The sequence below is a fragment of the Malaclemys terrapin genome, chromosome 7, assembly GCF_027887155.1.
Source record: "Malaclemys terrapin pileata isolate rMalTer1 chromosome 7, rMalTer1.hap1, whole genome shotgun sequence".
In the NCBI taxonomy this organism is placed as follows: Eukaryota; Metazoa; Chordata; order Testudines; family Emydidae; genus Malaclemys; species Malaclemys terrapin.
Window position 1 is genome coordinate 42,994,369 of NC_071511.1, and position 17,061 is coordinate 43,011,429.

At 45.8% G+C, this 17,061-nt stretch overlaps 1 protein-coding gene across 1 annotated transcript in view; it reads left to right on the forward strand.

The window, feature by feature from the left end:
* Positions 1-733: 733 nt before the first annotated feature.
* Positions 734-17,061, forward strand: part of RFT1 (RFT1 homolog) — a 37,044-nt gene continuing 20,716 nt past the window's right edge. Inside the window, exons 1-6 of the mRNA XM_054035421.1 lie at positions 734-967; positions 7,022-7,107; positions 8,108-8,224; positions 10,396-10,585; positions 10,839-10,940; positions 12,544-12,678. Coding sequence (XP_053891396.1) covers positions 905-967; positions 7,022-7,107; positions 8,108-8,224; positions 10,396-10,585; positions 10,839-10,940; positions 12,544-12,678 — 693 coding nt within the window. The 5' untranslated portion in view covers positions 734-904. The remainder of the gene's footprint in view (positions 968-7,021; positions 7,108-8,107; positions 8,225-10,395; positions 10,586-10,838; positions 10,941-12,543; positions 12,679-17,061) is intronic.

Sequence of the window (17,061 nt, forward strand, 5' to 3'; positions counted from 1 at the left end):
ATAGTTGCCAGGTGCACCTCTTAACAGAGATAGCTGCATGAAGAAATGTTAGAAATAGTTATCAGTGAGAATGTGTCTCATCAAACAGCCAAATTCTTCACTTCAGGACAGAATCAAAGTACATCTCTAATCTACCCAAAGGGAGAGAAGTGTGTGTGAAAGGTGTCTCCATGCTGCCTTTAAGAGTTGGTGTTTGGGGAGCTGTCTTTCCTTGTCCCATATAAGGGTAGAGTTTGGGGGAGCTGTATGCCTGTGAAGGATGTCTCTCCTGGTCCATTAGAAGGACTGGAAGAGCTCTGGTGGTGTTTGCCTTGACTCCATAGGGGTTGGGGGACGTATATGAATGTTTTCCTTTCCCCCTAAGAGCTCGGGCAAGAGCTCGGTGAGAGTTAGCATCTCTCTTTGAGTGTTGGGAGGTATTTTTACTTGTTCCCTACAAGGGTCATGGGTAAGGGTTGCCCCTTTCTCCCGCCTAATGCAGGGGGGCAGCTGTGTGGCTCCCCTTTTCCCTTCTCGGGCGGGAGCTTGTCTGCCTGTCCCCTGTAAGGGTGTGGGTGCGGAGGGGGTATGTCTCCTAGTCAGGGTTTGGGCTGGAACGGGGAAGTGGCTCAGCGCCTCGCCTCGGGGTGGGGGAGGCGCTGCGCTCCGGCGGCCTGAGGAAGCGGCCCGGCAGCCAGAGCCCCACGCTCCGCCCCTGCTGACGAGAACGATGCGCGACAATGCGGCACCGCCACCGACTTCCCGATTCTCTGCAGTCCGAGACCGACGCCGGTCTGGGAGCGAGATGGAGCCGGAGCGGAGGCTGAGAGCGGCTCCCACGCGTGGCAGCCGGGGGTCCGGGTGCTGAGCCCCGCCGGCGTGCGGAGATAGCACGTCTCCCCCTGGTGCGTCGGGGGCGCGAGCCATGGGCTCCCAGGATGTGCTGAGCGAGACCACCCGGCTGGCCTCCTCCAGCGCCCTGCTGCAGGTACCCCCCCCCCCCGCTCCTCTGGTGGGCGTCCCCCACGCCCGCGGGGTCCCCCTTCCAGAGCAGGCAGACGCGGCTCTTGGCGAGTGAGGCGGCTCCCGCTCCCCGCCTTATCGTGGAAGGAGGGAATCTCCTCTCCGGTGTGAGAGCGAACTCCTCCGAGTGTAGGATACCGCTCCGCGTGGTAATGTGCTACCGGTAGCACTTATCGATACGCGGAGATTGTAAGACATTGCTATTGTATTAAACTGCTACCTGATGTAGCAAATGCCTACAGATAACAGGGTCTTGCACTATAGTGTATGTGAAATTGCTAGGTGTAGGAATGTGCTATCTGTAGCAGTTAGCGATATGTATAGATTGTAAGAAACAGCTTTTTAAAAAAGATGCTACCTTATTTGTACATGCTTGAAAACTGTAATCATGTTTCAGTCTTCCCTCATAGGTCATGTTTTCTATGGACCTTAAATTTTCACAGACTTTATAAGTGTACTCTCTATGCTATTATCTCAATCATTAAGATTTTGAATAGAAACATCTCCAGAACTGATCCCTGGAGAACCCCACTTGTTATGTCCATCTTATTTATCGTTATGTCCATCTAGGTTTCCTTTCCATAGTTTATGAGAAGGTCATGGGAGACAGTATCAAAAGCCTTACTAGGCTTGTTACACTGTTAAAGAAAGCTATCAGGTTGGCAGGGCCGGCTTCAGGCACCAGGGAAGGAAGCAGGTGGTTGGGGCGGCCAATGGAAAGGGGCGGCACGTCTGGGTCTTTGGTGGCAATTTGGCGGCAGGAAAAAGAAGAGAGGGAGTGGAGGACCCGCTGCCGAATTGCCGTCGAAGAATGAAGTGGCACAATTGAGCTGCCGCCGAAGTGCGGCCGATCAGCTTTATTTTTTTTTTCCTCCTTCTTTTTTTCCCGCTTCACTGCCTGCGGGGGCAAAAAAGCTGGAACCGGCCCTGCAGGTTGGTTTTACACGTGAGACTGCTTGAAATACCCTTTTAGCAAAGTAGGACATGTAGCTGCTGCAGGTAGCAGGGTCCTACAGATAGCATTTTCACACACAGACGTGTATGAAACTGCAAACTATAGGGATGTGCTACCTGTAACACTTCAATGTGATGAAGCTAATTCCTACAGACAGCAGTTTCTCACACCATTGGTATGTGAGACTATCTGTAGGAATTAGCTACATCAGATGGCCTTAGTGAATTCTTACCATTAGAAGCTCCTAAGAGCTGTGAAGGGCCATACCTGTTAGCCTTGTGGTGTTCTGAACAAGAATTATTAGCTATAATGCTAACAGAAAGTGAGATGGGTTGGGTACGAGCTAAAGATATGACAGTTTTAACTCCTCTGCTGACAAAACATGAAAATAACCTTTTCCTTACATATGTTTCTGGATGGTACACAGCTGTGGCAGGCTCAATTAGGGCCCAGCTGGCCCTGATAAGAGGGCTATGGTCCAGAAGCTGGAGAAGTCTCACTCTAGCCCTGGAGTGAGTGGGAAGGGAAGCAAGGTAATTGAAGTGGAGCAGTGCTGGGGAAGGGCAAGGAGAACTGGGGTGCTCCAGCCTGTTAAACCCCCAGGCTGCAGGCCTTGATGAAGGCCTATGAAAAGATACTGGGGCTGCAGGGGCAGCCCGGGGATAGGCAAAGGTAGCAGGTCTTAACCCCTTGCCAATGATGAGTGGCCATGACAGACAGCAGTCTGCCCCAGTGAGCGGGTGCTAGATCAGGGGTCTCAAACTCAAATGACCATGAGGGCCACGTTACTGACACCTTCTCCCCCTGCCGCCCTCGGCCTTGCCCCCACTCCACCCCTTCCATGAGGCCCCGCCTCTTCCCACCCCTTCCCTGCCCCCATTCCAACCCCTTCCCGAAATCCCTACCCCAACTCTGCCCCCTCCCTGCCCCCAGGGGGGGCAGGAGGGGTGTGGGGTGTGGTGGGGGCTCAGGGCAGGGAGTTGGGGTGTGGGGTGCAGGAAGGGTGAGGAGTACAGCAAGGGGTCAGGGTGCAGGGTGCGGCAAGGGGCTCAGGGCAGGGGGTTGGGTTGCAAGAGGAGTGTGGGGTGCGGCAGGAGGCTCAGAGCAGGGGGTTGGGGTGTAGGGTGCAGCAGGGGGCTCAGGGCAGGGGTCAGGGTGCAGGAGCGGTGCAGGGTACGGTAAGGGGTCGGGGTACAGGAGGGGTGCGGCATGGTGCTCAGGGCAGTGGGTTGGGATGCAGGAGGGGTTCAGGGATCAGGATCTGGCCCGGCGCATACCGGGGGCAGGGCAGGATCCCTGTCTGCCCTGCCCCTGCGGAGGCTGGAACCGTGGGGAAGGAGGGGCTGTGTGTTTCTGTTGCTTGAGGCACCGCCGCCAGCAGCTCCCATTGGCCGCGGTTCCCCATTCCCGGCCAGTTGGAGCTGCTGGGGGCACTGCCTGAAGCAACATCCACACACAGCTGGTCTGCAAATAGTAAAGGAGCATGCACCTTTGGGTCTAAATGCTCATGACAATAATGCAGAGCCATGCAAGCTCCATGATTCTGTGTGAGATGGCAGACAGTGAGGAGGGCCAGGCAGGTTAGTGGGTTTAGAAAAAAAGGTGTAATCATTATGTATACATTTATGTATGGGATACTTATAAAATTAGTGGATGGTTAACAATGCATTATAAGAAGTTGGATCCCATGGCCACAACCACCCCGTCTGACCTGTTTGATACCCAGCATATACTGCCAAACCAAAGCTTCCCAAAATACAGTGGGTGGATAGTGGGATATGTATTCATGGTGCATCTCACTCTGAATCTATACAAGTGCTTCTGGTGAGTACCCTGACTGCTGAGGCAAGGAGTCCAGGAGGCATGCACACAAGTGACATAGTAATGGTAGTGACTCTATGGTGACATAACTTGAGTTAACCCAAACTTAAAGTGTACATATGGCCTTAGGTATATTAAATGTTTGGGAGTATGAGGGTAGACTAAGATTCATTCAGGTGTTTAGGCTCAAGGCATTGGAACTGGCCTTACTGCACCATACAGGCTCAGGAACAAAGAGGCACAAAAAAAAGGTATCATTTATTTATTAAAATTTCTTGACTCGAGGGTGTATAACTCCATGATTTTAGAATTCTTGTGATTGTAAAGGTATCTTGGGGTTGTAGATGTGTGTTCATTATGTTTTGAAAGGAAAACTAATGAACGGGTTGAACAAAGAATTCGATCAGTCCCTCAGGATAAGTAGATTGGCTATTAACCAAGATAATCAGGGATGCAGGCCCATGCTCTGCATGTCCGTAAAACATTCTTTGACTGCCACATATTGGGAGTGGACAATGGGGTGGTTCAATGGGTCGTTGCCTGGTCTGATCATTCCCTTAGAAGTACCTGGCATTGGCCACTGTCACAAGACAGGATACTAGATTAGGCGGACTATTGGTTTGACCACCAATATTTACCCCATTGGTGGATTGACTCAAAACAAAGTTTTGACAATAGGCCAGAAATTCAGAGTGGAAGTCAGATGATCCAACAGAATAAACACCTGCTCTACAAATGAGAAGAAAAAATTAGAATTAAAAATTCAGGGAATTCAGGGAATCCCAGCAGCAGATAAGAAAACTTGACTCAGAGACTTTATACATTCAGATACAGTGATAAGGGATTCTTTGTTTCTGAGGGGATATATGTAAAATATTTCACTGAATTAAGTTTGAGATTATCTATACTGGCAAGTTAAAACGCTCTAACTTGCTAGCTCGGGGGTGTGGAAAAATCACAACCCCCCCCCGAGCGCAGCAAGTTTGAGCGCTTTAAAGCGCTAGTGTGGACAGGCTCGGCTCCCCGTGCTTGGAGCTAATTCCCTCATCGAGGTGGATTACCAGGAGCACTGGCACCTGTGACATCCCTTTGAACTTTGTAGTATAGACATAGCCTCAGTAGGTTAGATCAGACAAAGAGGAGATGCATTGACTAGGCATTGGGATGCCTGTGCCTTTAAGAACCCAGCCCTGGGAAGCCGATGCTGAGAGGTGCTGTCTGTGAGAGGGGGAAATAAAAAAGCCCCTTTGCCCCCCCCACCATTTTGGCAAACACTGGTGTCTAGTCCCACTGGGGTAACTGCTACCTCCTCTGCCCCTGCCTGTGCTGGGTTTTGCCCTCTGCCAGCGCCTCACTCCTGGGCTTAACTCCACCTTCTCCCCCCCATCCCTGATTTTCCCTTTAGCCCCTCTCCTAATCCTGCCACCAGCTGCTTGACCCCTCTGACCAGTCAATTTCTGCCCCCCTGCTCTGATTCACCCCCTTTGCCACTTTTTAACCCTTGTAAATAGCAGTCAGCAGATTTTTACGGCTAATAAGGGCAGGGTGAAGGGCAGTGGCTTCAGCATCTGTTACTGAGCATGCTCAGTTCGTGTGACCATACAAAAAAGCCACTTTGTTCAAATAAAAAAGCCTCTCGTCCCCCCGCAACAAACTATTTTGGCAAACACTGGTGTCTCAGTCCCACTGGGGTAAGTGCTACCCCCTCTAACCCTGCCTGTGCTGATCATTCTGACACCCTCTGCCAGTGCCTCACTCCTGGGCTTAACTCTGCCCCCCCATCCCTGATTTTCCCTTTAGCCCCTCTACTAATGCTGCCTCCAGCTGCTTGACCCCTCTGACCAGTCAATTTCCACCCCCTGCTCAGACCCTGGCCACCCCCCTGCTCTGATTCACCCCCTTTGCCACTTTTTAACCCCTGTCAAAAGCAGTTCGCAGAATCTTATGGGTATAAGGGCAGGGTGAAGGGTAGTGGCTTCAACAGATGAACTGAGCATGCTCAGTACACCGTAAGTAGCACATTACTACGCAGCACAATATTGGTGGCTCACGCTCCTGTGTGTTGCCATAGCGTATCGTGACAATGGACGGAGCACGGAGACCAGCTAGGTTAAGTTGTCCTCTCCTATTTCCATCCCTTTCTCTGACTCGGTTATTTTCGTAACTGAGGTTTGTCTTCAGACACTTGAGTTTTGCAGGTTCTCTCGTGTCATTTGTGCCTGGCTTCCTGCTGTGATCGCTACCTGCTGTTTTGCGTTCCTACTTGTTTCTGGGTCTGCTACAGATGAAAACAAAGCTATTCTGCAAACAGTGTCAAGGCTTGTACCTTGTCCCATAATAGGTTACTGGTGAGAGAACACAATTAAGCAACATAAGACAAAAGCTAAATAGATAGCATCATGGTCACTGCTCAGGAGTCAGGACAACCACAGACCTGCTGTGACATCTTATGCAATCCACTTCATCTATGAAGCAGAGAAAATGCTTTCTTCCTTGGTTAGTAAGTTTGTGCTTACAGTATATTTAAGGGGGAACAAAGAGTCCTGTGGCACCTTATAGACTAACAGACGTATTGGAGCATAAGCTTTTGTGAGTGAAAACCCACTTCGTCAGATGTATGACATTGCACCTCCATGTAGTTCTTCCCTATGAGTAATTTTTCCTTTCTAGACTAACAATGCATTTAGCATGTGAGTTGTTTCCAATGTATATTATTTCTAGATAAATTGATGCTGTATGGGTGGTTCTCAACCTTTGCAGACTACTGTATGCCTTTCAGGAGTCTGAGGCCCAAGCCCCGCCACCCAGCGCTGATGCATGTAATTTAGCTTTGCAAGGCCTCCTGTGGCATAAGGCCCTGGGCAGTTGTCCTGCTTGCCACCCTCTAACACTGGCCCTGCACTTGTGGTGCCTCTAAACCCGTCCCGTGATCCCACTGGGAGGCGTAACCCCTATGTTGAGAAACAATGATGTAGATGAGTTGATGTGCCATACCCTGGTTGAGAACTACTGATTTAGATAGCAAATAATAAAAATGATTGTCCATGGGCTTAATCCTGTGAGATACTGGACACCTCATGTGAGCTGAGCACATATCCTCATCAACTTCAGTAGGAGCTGAAAGAATTCAGTACCTTTCAGAAAGTGCTTGGCCCTGCACAGGATCTGGTCCCTTGTTAAGATTGATATTGGCCCATTTTTGAAAGTAACTAATGCAACTTATTCTGTGTGTTTTCTTCACAGATATTGTTTCGGGTGATTACTTTTGGCTTAAATGCATTTACTCTCCGCTATGTATCAAAAGAAATGATTGGCCTTGTGAATGTAAGGTAATGAATAGAATTGAAGGTGAATGATTCCAATATAGAAGTTTGTCACGTTGTTCCTTGTCTAAATACAAATGAAGTACCTGGGCTTTCCCTAATGCAAGATTTTTAAAAAGTGGGTGCATGGTAGCATAATGAAGATGCTGGTGTTAGTACATTTTAAAGGCTTGAAGTAAGATTATATGCCTTGTATTTAAAAACAAATTCTTACCCATTTTGCTAGTAACATTTCAGAAAAAAAAAATCTTAACAAAGTACTTCTTGGTATTTTGTGCTGTTTGCTTGTTGGATTTCTCTAAATCTGAGCAAGGAAAGTATATCAATCCGTTTCACTTTCTGCCTCATGGACTAGCAGGATGACTAAGTGCAATGTTTAGAGCTGTTTCCAGTGGCATTAGAAACATTTCTGTCTGAATTTTGAACTGTACAATGGTATGCCTGTAATCTTGTGATAAGAGTAGCTTTATAATCAGTTTTGAAGTTATAAATGAGTAACTGTCTAGTAGGTTCTTAATATTCAATATTGAACATACAGGTACCTCGTGTTGGCTCTGGCAAATCTTAAGCAAATTGGGTAGAGTATTCCCTTTCCTCCCAACTTCCCTGGGACTTGCTTAAACCTTACCTGGTAAAGGTTGGAGCAGCCATTTGAAAAACACTGCTGTACTCTTATTCCTCTCCTGCCCTTCAGGAGAACTGTATGTTAACAATGTACCACATGAGGAAAAAAAATACAATTTGCCTATATCTGTATTAAACCTTATATCATGACACCACATCTTCCCCCACTGGGGGCAAGTTGGTCAACCCTCTATTATGCACAATTTTTATTATAAGATCATCAATTAGAAATAAGTTTTTTGCTCCATGGTATTTAAACTATGTTTATAGGTAAAGTACCTTTGTCAGTTTAGTTTTTAAACGTCAGTTTAGCCGCTGTAGTGCTGTACATGAAGACAAGCCCTCAAATGAATCACTTTATCTTTTTATCCCCTTTCTTTAGGCTAACATTGCTTTATTCTACAGTTGTTTTCTTAGCCAGAGAGGCGTTCCGTAGGGCTTGTTTGAGTGGCAGCACAAAGCGAAATTGGACCAAAACTATTAATCTTTTGTGGCTAACGTAAGTTTCCTTTTGAGATTCTTATGTATTCCAGTCTGTTTATAAAAGCATTCATTGCCAGATGTCTGAGCACATATAAAGATGAAAATATGTATTTACCTAACTAGACTACTGTTCCAGGATGTAGCACATTATGATCTCCTCAGTTGCAGCCTGAAGACAAAGACTCAAGGCATTAGATTAAATGGGATTAATGATACTTACCTCCCTCTTTAAAAGTGTTTTGAGATCTACTGATGAAAAGTGCTGTATGAGAGTTGAGTTAAGTATTATTGTTTATACTGTGCTCTTAGTATCCATGCACTTGGCCTCTTTTGGAGCTATACTAGGGAAGTAAATTCTATAGTCAAGATACACACAAGGGAAAATTTGATTATTTAGGAACATGTACTTCAAAAGTATTAGAACTAAATTCCTTAGAGGTTCTTATACAGCATTCATCACCATAGTACCTGAACGCCTTCTCATAGCGCCTTAAGCTTTGTGACTAGTGTCTGTTGTGTGTGTGTTTACTTATCTTCTCCCCATGGGGAGAAGTAAAACTGAAAATGAAAGTTTTAATTTATGTGGAGGATCCAAGTTTGGATCTAGAGCTTGATCCCAAATCTCTTTGGGGTTTGGAGCACTGCGAAAGCATTGTGGTTGGTCCCTGAGGGCTCGGCTATCTTTGGTTACTTTAGAGGCTAATTAAGTACTAGAATTGTCTGCTCCTGGAGGAAGCAGAGTACAACTTTTGCTTAGAAGTAATAGTTGGCCCAGTACAGGACCCTGGAGTGGAAGTGCGAATAGGAGAATGAGAAATCAGAGAAACACATTGTCCTTCCCTCACCCACAAAACTGCCACATTTAGATAAGATCAGATGTGTGCTTATGTCTGCAAATGTGGAAGAAGCAAAACTAGGTGCCTAGCCAAAATGTCTAGCAGCCAAAATGTAGCGTGTTATTTTCTTATTACTTAGCTTCTTCAGGTTTGTCTATGCAAACATTTAGTTCATGGCAAGCTGGGGTGTGACTCTAGCCCATTACTAGCCTGCTGTGCACAAAGTATCCATGTGAACCTTGCTGATGTGCACTGACAGTTCCTTAGTATACTTTATGTGCCCTGCTTTGAAAGGAGAGTAGATCAAAGCACTAAGGAACTGTTAGTGTGTGTCAGCTGGGTCCACATGAACACTTAGTGTGCCCCAGCTTGTTGTGAACTAAGTGTTCCTGTAGACAAGGCCTTAATTTTATTATTGTTTAACTTACATTGTGTGGTGGTAGCTGAAACCAGCCAGTCAGGGCCCTGTTGTACGAAGTGATGTAAAAATATTGTTACTGTCCATATTGCTTAAATTGAATTACAAATAGTTATTTCAGATATGGTAAAGCAGATAAATAAAAAGGCCTATTTGTATTAAATAAATAGTGTTGTCATCCATAATTGAAATTGTGCTAGTAATGATAATTTGCTATGGCTGTAATTATTAATGCTAAATCTCCAAGAGAAAGCAGTTTTTCCTACTTATTTGTGTGTTCCAGGGGCTTTTGCTATGGCTTAGTTTCCAGTCTGGGTTATCATAGGGTAAGATAAATTGTACAGTAATTCCTATTTCTATACTGTTACTTTATTAGCAGCATAATGCAGTAGTCATTAGTATATTGTAACTTATTAAAAGATTTAGTATGTCTTTCTATAGTCTTACTGAAGACTGGCTTTTTCAGAAAGAAGGGTCTGTCTCACAGCCATGCAAGTGGTCCCCTAGAGGTGAGGAGGCTGTCTGCAGCCTCTTACGTGGTGCACTTGAGGAGGCACTGAGTGGGGTAGGCCTATAAAAAGAAGTCAAGGGAGTTTGTTAGCGGTCTTTTTAAAACAACAGCAACAATGGGCAGGGTTGAGGGTTTTTTTGGAGCAATGGGTGGTAATGGTTTGAACTTTTTCTATGAATGTTTAACGTATTTATGTAAATATAAGCACTACAAAGAAATTAAATATGAATACTTGTATCCTGTAGTATCAATTCAAATATTTTAATTGTGTATATAGCAAAGTGAAAACTGCATGTTTCCCTCCTCTTTTGCTTGCAATATGTGATCACTTAATTTAAATTGTTTTTTTGCCATTTAGACAAACGTCTCTATAACTCAGAAAAACAATTTATTTGACCTTTCCTTTCTTTCTTTCTTTAAAGAGTTCCTTTGGGGGTGTGTTGGTCACTGTTTCTGGGCTGGATCTGGCTACGGTTACTTGAAGTTCCTGATCCTAACTCAGTTCCCTACTATAAGATTGGAGTAGTTGCATTTGGTCTTTCTGCAGTGGTTGAACTTCTAGGAGAACCATTCTGGGTTTTGGCACAAGCACATTTGTTTATTAGGCTTAAGGTTAGTAAAATGAGCACTATATGCATATACTGGATAATGGTGGAGAAAGTCTTGATTGAAGTAGTCAAAGTGACTGGGGTATTTAACCACATAACTCTGAATGAAGTTAGACTAGTGTGATGAGATACCTAATATTTAACAAATGTATTTAAATATACATATATAATTGAATATGCAGTTTGTGTACACTTCAGGTCTTTTGTCTGATGCAGTTGGCAGTGAATCTGTGTTCTTTTCCCCCTCCTCCCCTTAGGTAATTGCTGAAAGTCTTTCAATAATCTCCAAATGCATTTTGACAGTTATTTTAGTAGTGCTGTATCCACAATGGGGACTTTACATTTTTTCTTTGGCCCAGGTAAGTTTTCTCTGTGTTCTGTACTGTATATTTGTGACTCACCAAACTTCTAATTGCTGCTACCTCTTGGATTTAGCCAATTAACTAATTCTGAAAGTAAGAGGAAGATGCTTCTGCAATATTGTACAAAATACTGTTCTTGTATATCGGTGTCCACTACACACTTAGCATTGTGACTGACCCAGATTAGTGCTAACAGAAACATGCACCATGTTTTATGTATGCATGCATGTTCTCCAAATATGGACACTTATTATTCTCTTCTTATTTCTAATTCACTTATACATGCTAATGATCTTTTTCTTTTTGATCTTGTTACTTTGAATTCCTACTGTTTGCAGCAGGAAATGACTATGTGTGTACCAGTTCAACAAATATGTTTTGATTCCCCCCCCCTTTATTGTGGTAAAGATCAGATGATTTTGTGTATGAGAAATAAGATCTTGAGTTCTTAAGCAAAGAATTTCAACAATAAATATGACCAAATAGATCAATGTTTATTTGTAACAACTTTAATAACTGGCATTTAATATTTGAGAATTTATTCCAAACTAAGAGAGCCTTTGTGCAGACTAAATACTTCTGTTGTTTTTCTGTGGTGTGGTAGTGCTTAAAGGCCTGAGCCCTATTGTGCTAGGCACTGTAGGAACATAACAGACCTGCCCCCAAGACTCAGACTGATTTATTATCATAGCAGTTGTATGGATGGTGAAATAATATATGGACTGAATCAGGATTTGAAAGATAGCTGTTCCTCTGTTAAATACATGCTTGAACACCTTACTTTAGGCATAACAAACTGAATCAATTACATTTGTAACCCTTTCCAGTTTAGTGTCTAATCCTGCAAAACTCTACTTCACAGTAAGAATTTGTAAGATCAGGCCCTTAGATTGCAAATACCCTGCCTTTAATTTTTCTGCAAAATGTAGTGCATACCTGTGGTGTTATAATATTAATGCTGTCTGTCACTGCTATCAATCCTTCCATTTAGGTCCCCCTTTTACAGAGATTACTATAATTTGGCTGCAAATTTCAACTGTTTCGAATCGTTTATAAACCTCTTCTCCATATATAAGTGCTTGTGGCACAGATCAATACAATAAAATAGTCTATGAATTAATTAAAGCTTTATAATTAGATATCTACTAAATAGGACAAATGAATTGTACAACACAAGAGGAAAACAGTGCAGTGAAAGACTTGTGTGGTCTCAGAGCTTTGGCTCCAAACATCTACGCTACACTTTCTAGCCCTTCAGCCTGAGCCCTGTGAGCCTGAATCAATTGACCTGGGCCAGCTGCAGCCATGCTGCAAATCTTTTATTGCAGTGCAAATATAACCAATTTTAGGGTGGAGTGACACAGATCGGGGCTAGTGATGTTAAAATGTGCTGTTTAAAAAAAAAAAAGGGATTTTTGAGTGTTAAGGTGACTAGTGATAGTAGTAATTTTGGTTTAGAACATTTGTTTGTAAACTATTACTATTTGACATTTCAGAATAATTGTGAGGTATCCAATTATTATTTAGCTGAATCCTAGTATGTAGTTTTAAATCTGTAGTTTATATTATGTTTCATATCTTTTTTTTTTTTTTTTTCCAGCTTTTATACACCAGTATTCTGGTGTTGTGCTATGTAATGTATTTCATGAAGTTTTTGGGTTCTCCTGAAGCAACAAAGAAATCTTTTCCAGTTTCTAGAATGACAGATCTGTTACCCAACTTGACTGAAGACCAGGTAAATTGCAGAGCTTAAAGTTTTTAATATTGTAGTCTTCCATGAATAAGGGAATTTCAAAGTTGGTTTTACTGAATAAGGAGAAACTACTTGAGTAATACCCATCTTAAGTGTGAGTTTGCAGGATGTAGCCTCCTTGCAGAGAATACAGTTGAGTAAGAACATACAAGTTGGGTAAATTATTCTTGTAATGGTTCTCTTTGTATTAATAAAGCTTTTATTACTATTTAAAACATTGCCACCACCTCATTCTGGTCAACACTCTGGTTCCCCCAAACTTCTCAAGCACTCTTTTTATTGAAGTGAGAAATAAGATCCGTTATTAACTAGCTAATTTCCTCGATGCAGGATTGTTTCACTGAAATATAGTGTTTTTGCATAGACCTTTAAGAATGTAGCTGCATGTAATAATGAATAGAATGAGCATTTGTGATTGAATTCCAAGCTGGTTAGTTTCTCTCCTAATGGAATGATAATCTCACTGTTGTGCCGTGGAGTTTTCTACCCAATGTTTTTGGAAAATACTGAACTCTGAAATATTCAGAATCCCTATTCAGCAAAACATGCCCCATTCTCTTCGTAGATAGGGCTCTGAGGAAAATTGTGATTTAATGGACTGGGCAAAATTAGCCCAATACCCGAATTTTTCCAACAGTAGGGAGATCGAAGTGGGCACCTGTGCGCCCTGGTCTGGGGCTCAGTGTGGCGTGTAGCATGTGTCAGTGTCATGTTGGAGCAGCAATTTCAAGTGGTGGCCGTCTTGCCTCTCATAAAACTGGCTGCTGAGTCCACTCCCGAACTGCTGCAATTTACTCTGGCTGCTGCAGACTTCTTCCACGCTCTCTTCCTGTCTGCTGCTCGGTGTCCACCTGCCTGCCAAGCTGGCTTACCTGCTGCAGGCTCAGTAGCTGTTTTTATGTGAGTGGCACTGCTGTTCTTTGGTGCACATGCGCAGCTGTGGCCTCAGCAGGGAGGCAGAAGTTGCACCAGCTGCTATGTCTCTCCGCCTCCCCCCCCGAACTGCTGTGCAAAATGATGATGCTGTCCATTACTAGCCACACCGAGTATGAGACCTGTATGCACAGATGCCTGCTTCTATCTTCCTGCTGTCAGAAAAATTGCAACAATTTAGAGGGTGGACTCAGCGGTTGGGGTGTGCTCCTGTCTCCCCAGTGAGGCTGCAGGTGCTCATATTCCAAGTGGTGGTGGCAGTACTGCTTGCATAAAAGCAGCAGCTGAGTCTGAAGCAGATGAGCCAACTTGGCAGGCACTAAGCAGGAGAAAGGAAGAGAAGGAGGAAAAAGTCTGCAGCTGCCAGAGTAAGTTGCAGTGGTTGGGGGGGTTTTGGCATCCGGTTTTATGCAAAAGGGTGAAGTAGTGACCTTTTGCTGACTGCACTTTGTGCATATCCTGTGAGAAATTTTGTAGAAAGCCTTATTTGCTTTAAGCCCTGCATATGTATTCAAGATGTCAATGGAATGTAAAATAATACCCATTAACTTTTAGCCTAAAATGGTACTACCAGTAAATCTGAGCAGTAGTATGAGCTATAGACATTAACTAAACCGTTCATGTCAGTCACGATTATTACAAACCATTTCATGCTGCTTCACCTGATGAGCTCTAAGGCACAGCTAAATCCGTTATTACGAATAAAAAGTGCCTGCAAACAATATAGAACGCTGTTCGCAGTGTTACTGTAGCTGTGTTGGTCCCAGGATATTGGAGAGACAAGGTGGATGAGGTAATATCTTTTATTGGACTGTAGAGGAGCGGACTCACCCCTGCGGCACCTCCTGCTGCTCGTCTCTGGGAATTAGCTCATTTCACCGTTGGAGCGCCCCCTGCAGGCTGGTGGTCCACCTGTCCTCCGGCCTCCCAGACCCCAGTGCCCTTTTATCTGGGGTGCTGCCCCCTGGCAGTACACCCCTCAGTACTAGGGTCTCCCCTCCCCGGGGAACCCTCACCCACTATCCCTACCTCGCCTCAGAATAAGGCCACTGCCAGTCACCAACTAGCCCCCGCTCCCTGGAGTGGCTGATACTGCAGTCTGTCCATCATAGGCAAGGTTGGGTTTGGACCTGCTGCCTTGGCCTATCCCTGGGCTGCCCTCTGCAACCCCCAGTATCTCTTGGCCTCCTACTAGGCCGCAGCCTGGGGCTTTCCAGGCTGGAGCTCCCCAACTCCTCAGCCTGTCCCCAGCCCTGCTCCACTCAGGTACTCTGTCTCTAGCTCGCTGCAACCAGACCCTTCTCCCTCTGAAGGCAGAGAGAGACTGCTTGGCTTCTGGATCACAGCCTTTTTATATAGGGCCAGCTGAGGCCTGATTGGGGTGTGGCCCAGCTGCAGCTGCTTCCTAATCAGCCCAGTTTAGCAGCTCCCAGCCACAACCTTCCCCCAGGGCTCTTTAAGCCCTTCAGGGCAGGAGCGGGGTAAGCACCCTGCTACATGGACCAATTTCTGTTCAGCTCTGGGCTGAAGAAGAGCTCTGTGTAAGCTCAAAAGCTTGGCTCTTTCACCAAGAGAAGTTGGTCCAGTAAAAGAGATGACTTCACCCACTGTATCTCTCTAATCTAGAGTATTAACAGAAATAGTGTTACTCATCTCAAGAATTAAATAAACCACTATTTTAAAAAATGCATTCACAGTTAAGCAAAAGGGAATCAAAGCAGGGTTTGTCTGCTCTGTCAACACAAGACCTCAGAGTGGGAATCTTTGCTCCAACTTGCCCTTTGGATGTGATTTAGTTAATCAGGGATGATTTGGCCACAAATCTCAGTATATTAAACCTTTCATTGTTCACAATTACTGCACTAGGCACCCCCTTCTTAACTAGAGAGACATTTAAATATTAATAGTTTGCTTCCTAGGGCTTGGAGCACTTGCATGCAGTTCCAATTAGATGTAGACCTTATTCTCTCCTTCTCCTAAATATGGGAAGCATGAGCATCAGATTGCTTTCTCCATGCTTATTAATGCTTCTACAGGAGCACTGTGTTCTCCCTTCTTTCAGCCTTTCCCAGTTGTATCCAAGATAGAACTTTATTGAGAACAACTTACTCCAGGGGTGGACAAACTACAGCCTGTGGGCCGGATTCGGCCTGCCAGCTGTCTTAAGCTGGCCCTTGAGCTCCTGCTGGGGAGTGGGGTCTGGGGCTTGCCCCGCTCTGATGCTCCAGCCGGGAGCAAGGTCAGGGGTCGCTCTAAGCAGCTCCCAGAAGCTGTGGCATGGCCCCCCTCCGGTGCTCCAATGGGAGCTGCAGGGGCGGTGCCTGCGGACGGGGCAGCGTGCAGAGCCGCCTGGCTGCGCCTCCATGTAGGAGCTGGAGAAGGGACATGCCGCTGCTTCCAGGAGCCTCTTGAGGTAAGCGCTGCCTGGAGCCTGCACTCCTGAGCCTCTCCCTACGCCTGATCCCCCTCCCACCCTCCAAACCCCTCGATCCCACCCTGGAGCACCCTCCTGCACCCCAAACCCCTCATCCCCATCTGGAGCCTGCACACCTGCCCCAGCCCTGATTCCTCCCCCGAACCCTTTGGTCCTAGCCCAGAGCACCCTCCTACACTCCAAACTCCTCATCCCCAGAGCCCATACTCCATCACCGCCCAGCACCCCACTCCCTGCCCCAGCCCACACCCTCAACCAGAGCTCTCACCTCCTCCCATACCCCAACCCCAATTTTGTGACCATTCATGGCCCGCCATACAATTTCTATTTCCAGATGTGTCCCTTGGGCCAAAAAGTTTGCCCACCCTGACTTACTCCGTCTACTCAGGGTTGGCATACAATTCAAGACTCAATAACAGAACAACATTCAATAACTGAACTTGAGACGGAAAGAAAACTGACCCTTCCTAATGTTTCAGCTGGCCTCATGGTAGAGACTTAGCAGACTAAGTGATAACAGAAATCTTACTGCATATCAAGGAATCAGCTGCAATATACTTCTCCCTGGTCCCATCCTGTGCTGCGCAATGCTTCCTGGCAGGGCCGGCTCCAGGCACCAGCTGAGCAAGCTGGTGCTTGGGGCGGCAGATTATTGGAGGTGGCATTCTACCCAATCCTATGGCGGCACGGCCGCTTTTTTGTTGTTGTTGTTCTTGTTCCGCTCCGGCCGCCCTGTAGGGGGTGGTGGCGCGGAGAACCAGAGTGCCCTGCAGGGCAGTCCTCTTTCTTCCCTCCCCGCCCACCAGAGCGGAGCCCTCATGGCAGGAGGCGGCGCAGCAGGAGGGGCTGCGTGGTAGCGCCCCTGCTGTAGCCCTGGCCGCCCACTTCTCTCTCTCTCTCCCTCCCCCGCCTGCTCTCTTCCCCCTCAGCCCTGCTTCCTGGTAGAAACTTTCAGCTATTCTTGTTCTTTTTGTTTCTGTAGGGTGCAATGCAGTGGA